General features: G+C 41.8%; 1 protein-coding gene across 1 annotated transcript; it reads right to left on the reverse strand.

The window, feature by feature from the left end:
- Positions 1-270: 270 nt before the first annotated feature.
- Positions 271-2,258, reverse strand: LOC122192930 (TGF-beta receptor type-2-like; the record flags this gene model as incomplete). Its single annotated transcript, XM_042893629.1, has 2 exons — positions 2,095-2,258; positions 271-461 (listed from the first exon to the last, which is right to left on the reverse strand). Coding segments are annotated over exons 1-2 (355 nt in total), but the record flags the coding sequence as incomplete, so codon positions are not given.
- Between the last annotated feature and the right edge of the window lie 684 nt (positions 2,259-2,942).

Raw genomic sequence — 2,942 nt, forward strand, 5'->3', positions numbered from 1 at the left:
TCTTATCATTCAAGTGACTTTCTAGTGCCATGTGCTGAGATGAATATCTGAACTGCTTCCAAAGGAACATTACCTGGCAAAAAGAAATACGTCCAGAAAGCACAAAGGAAAGGCTGAGATTTTGCAGCCTCACAAGAGGCCAGAAAGTCTCCAGCCACCTGGAAGGTTCCCTCCACAAAAGGCAATTCCAAAGATCACTGGATTTAATGTCACATTTCATATCACGTGCCAGCCAGAGCCCAAGAATGAAGAGCAAATTATTAAACTCACCTGCAGAAAAAATAAGAACATCGTTGCACTCTTCACCTGTACAGGAGCACATGAACATCAGTCCCCCATCATCCTTCTTCTCCTTCATCACACACTGCTCTGAGCTGGAGTCATCCAACATGTGACCATACAGTCTCTTCTGGGGATCGTGGCAGATGGTTTCTAATGTCACATTCTCATCGTTCCGTCTCCTAGGAGGGAAGAGGAAAAACTGAAATCAAAAGAAGCGTATTTAAGAAAGGAAGCAGACTGGGTCATCCCTGCCCAATATTTGCCTCGTTTGAGAGCTCAGAGGGGATCTGCATAGAATATTGTCAGTTTTTCTCCTGCTCTCCTGAACGGGGAAATTTTGGTCGTGCTTGGGCTGCTCCACACTGGGGCATTTGTACAACGGTTCTGATCCTCCTGGGTCACATCACCACTAAGCTCCAAGGACAGCCTCTGAATGTCTCACCCAAAATTACCCAAGCTAAGGCTCAATGACCTGCCTGCTGTGAACTTCAGAACATACTTTTGGTTTTTGTGGTCACTGCACAGACAGCAAAAATCCGTGGGGAATCATGATAAAAACTGAATGATGCCCTCAAAATCTGAGGAATTTCTAGTGAGGCAGGATTTTTGGTTTTGTTTTTGAGGCCTGCAATCCACACAGCTTTGGCACTGAAGGAGTTACTTACTTGCAGAATGCTGTTTGTGAAAAACACAACAAAACTGCTGCAAACCAGAGTGACCTCACTGTCAGGGAAATATTTACAGCTGATAATCTGGCCCAGATCCCTGCGTTTTGTCTTGGTCCACAGGTTTTACTTCACTGACACAAGGCTTAGAGGGAAAGAGCGCTTCAAACACAGCTCTCACCTCATGTACCTTTTGGCTAAACTGGCATGAAAACGCCAAGTGTGTCTTCTACAGCACTACAGTCACTTTGGAAGGCAATCACAGACAACGAACATGTACTCAAGGAGCCCCCAACAAATACAAAAGCATGCCAGACCAATTCTGCATTTCAAGCATCTGCATCCAATTATGTTCAACATCTCTTCAAGTCATTGGATGTAACTGCTCTCTCAATAAGTTTCTTAATCACCTAACTGGTTCAAATCATATTTCTATACTAGCAGCGATGTTGCAAATATTCAGTTCTGTTCCATTTTTCCACTCTGGAACACATCAAGACTGCTGCTAGTTCTCTTTGGCTTACCATTAATGGAAGGATAATAACCCAGATTTTAGAATGGAGGGTGAGTTTAGAGTCAACAACAAATATTTTCATTTTCACACGTTCAGTCTTTCTTTGGTCACTTATATATGCTGTACAAAAAGCAAAAGACAGCAGACAGACTGTATACACATAGTTTTTCTTTCCAATTATGGGAATGCATTTCCACCATATGTGGCAAACAGGGGTGATATGATAAGTGTAAAACTAGTTTACTGTGAAATTTGATGGAGAACTGCAGTGGTGCTGGCTGAAAAATTTTTCTCTCAGTTTCAGACCTGTTTCTCACACTAAGTAATGTGGATAGGTGCAGTAAAATGTTTTGAGCAATAATATGCCTCATTTGCAATAAGAGAACACACTGGAATACAACTACTTTAAACAACAAAAAAAATAATAAAAATTGCTAGAATATTTCATAACAGAATTGTTGTTAACTTCAAACAACTTTCAGTATGCTGAATAAAGATACAAGTTGGAAGAGATAAATGTGAGTCTGAAGAAACAGCAAAGTGGTTTAGAATATTTGAGCAACTCAGAAAAGGGCTAAGTAATGGCAAATGAGTCTGTGCTCCCTTCCCCACCCGTACAACGAAATCACTTACCATACAGCAGCACAGACTTCGTTATTCTTCTCACAGATGGAAGTGATGTTGCAGTTGCTCTTGCACTGATATTGGTTTGAGCATGTTGTTGCTTTAATGTCACAGAATTTGCATAGCCTGGGCAATTGCAGTCCATTTTCCTTGCTTCTATCTACAGGTGACATATTTCCAGGAAAAGGGGAAAAAAACAAAAGAGAGGGAAACTCAGTAATGGTACATTATCAGATTGTGCCAATGCTCATTATAAAGATTACCTTTTCACCAGCACGCAACACTCCCTCACACCTTAAATTAGACAACCTCTAATACTGTGCAACTACCAATTTTCTTTCTAAGAGGATAAGTGCCACACTGTCAAGAATGGGATGATCAAAGTGAATTGGAAATATCAAGTCGATGTCTAAGACTTCAGAGGATGCAAAGGCTTCTCTGCAATTTGCAGAATGAAGCTTAATCCAAGGCTACTTTGTACCCAAAGAACTACTTGGCAGTCATGCATTTGCATTATTCACAAGCAGCGTATTGGCCCCTCACGTGCAATATATTGCAACACTGTCTGTTTGCCAAACTAACTGGGGAGACCATGGTGGGAATGCACATCAGGTGACTGTCATCATTATGACATGCATCATGATGGATTTTGCAAGACTGTCTTCACCAACCTGATGCAAAGCCCAAGTGTCATTCCTAATCTCACTGCTGTTCGCAAAGAAGAAACACAGAGCTGGAACTTGCTGTCAGTCTAAGTTAGATGGTATGTCAGATGTTACGGGTGAAACTCATGCTGGAAATGCAGCAGGGCATCCATGCAGCTCATGTGAGCTGCTGTGGATGTGTTCCTGGGCTGA

The sequence above is a fragment of the Lagopus leucura genome, unplaced genomic scaffold (assembly GCF_019238085.1).
Source record: "Lagopus leucura isolate 7727_CA_CO unplaced genomic scaffold, USGS_WTPT01 39634-0_obj-0_obj, whole genome shotgun sequence".
Classification (NCBI taxonomy): Eukaryota; Metazoa; Chordata; class Aves; order Galliformes; family Phasianidae; genus Lagopus; species Lagopus leucura.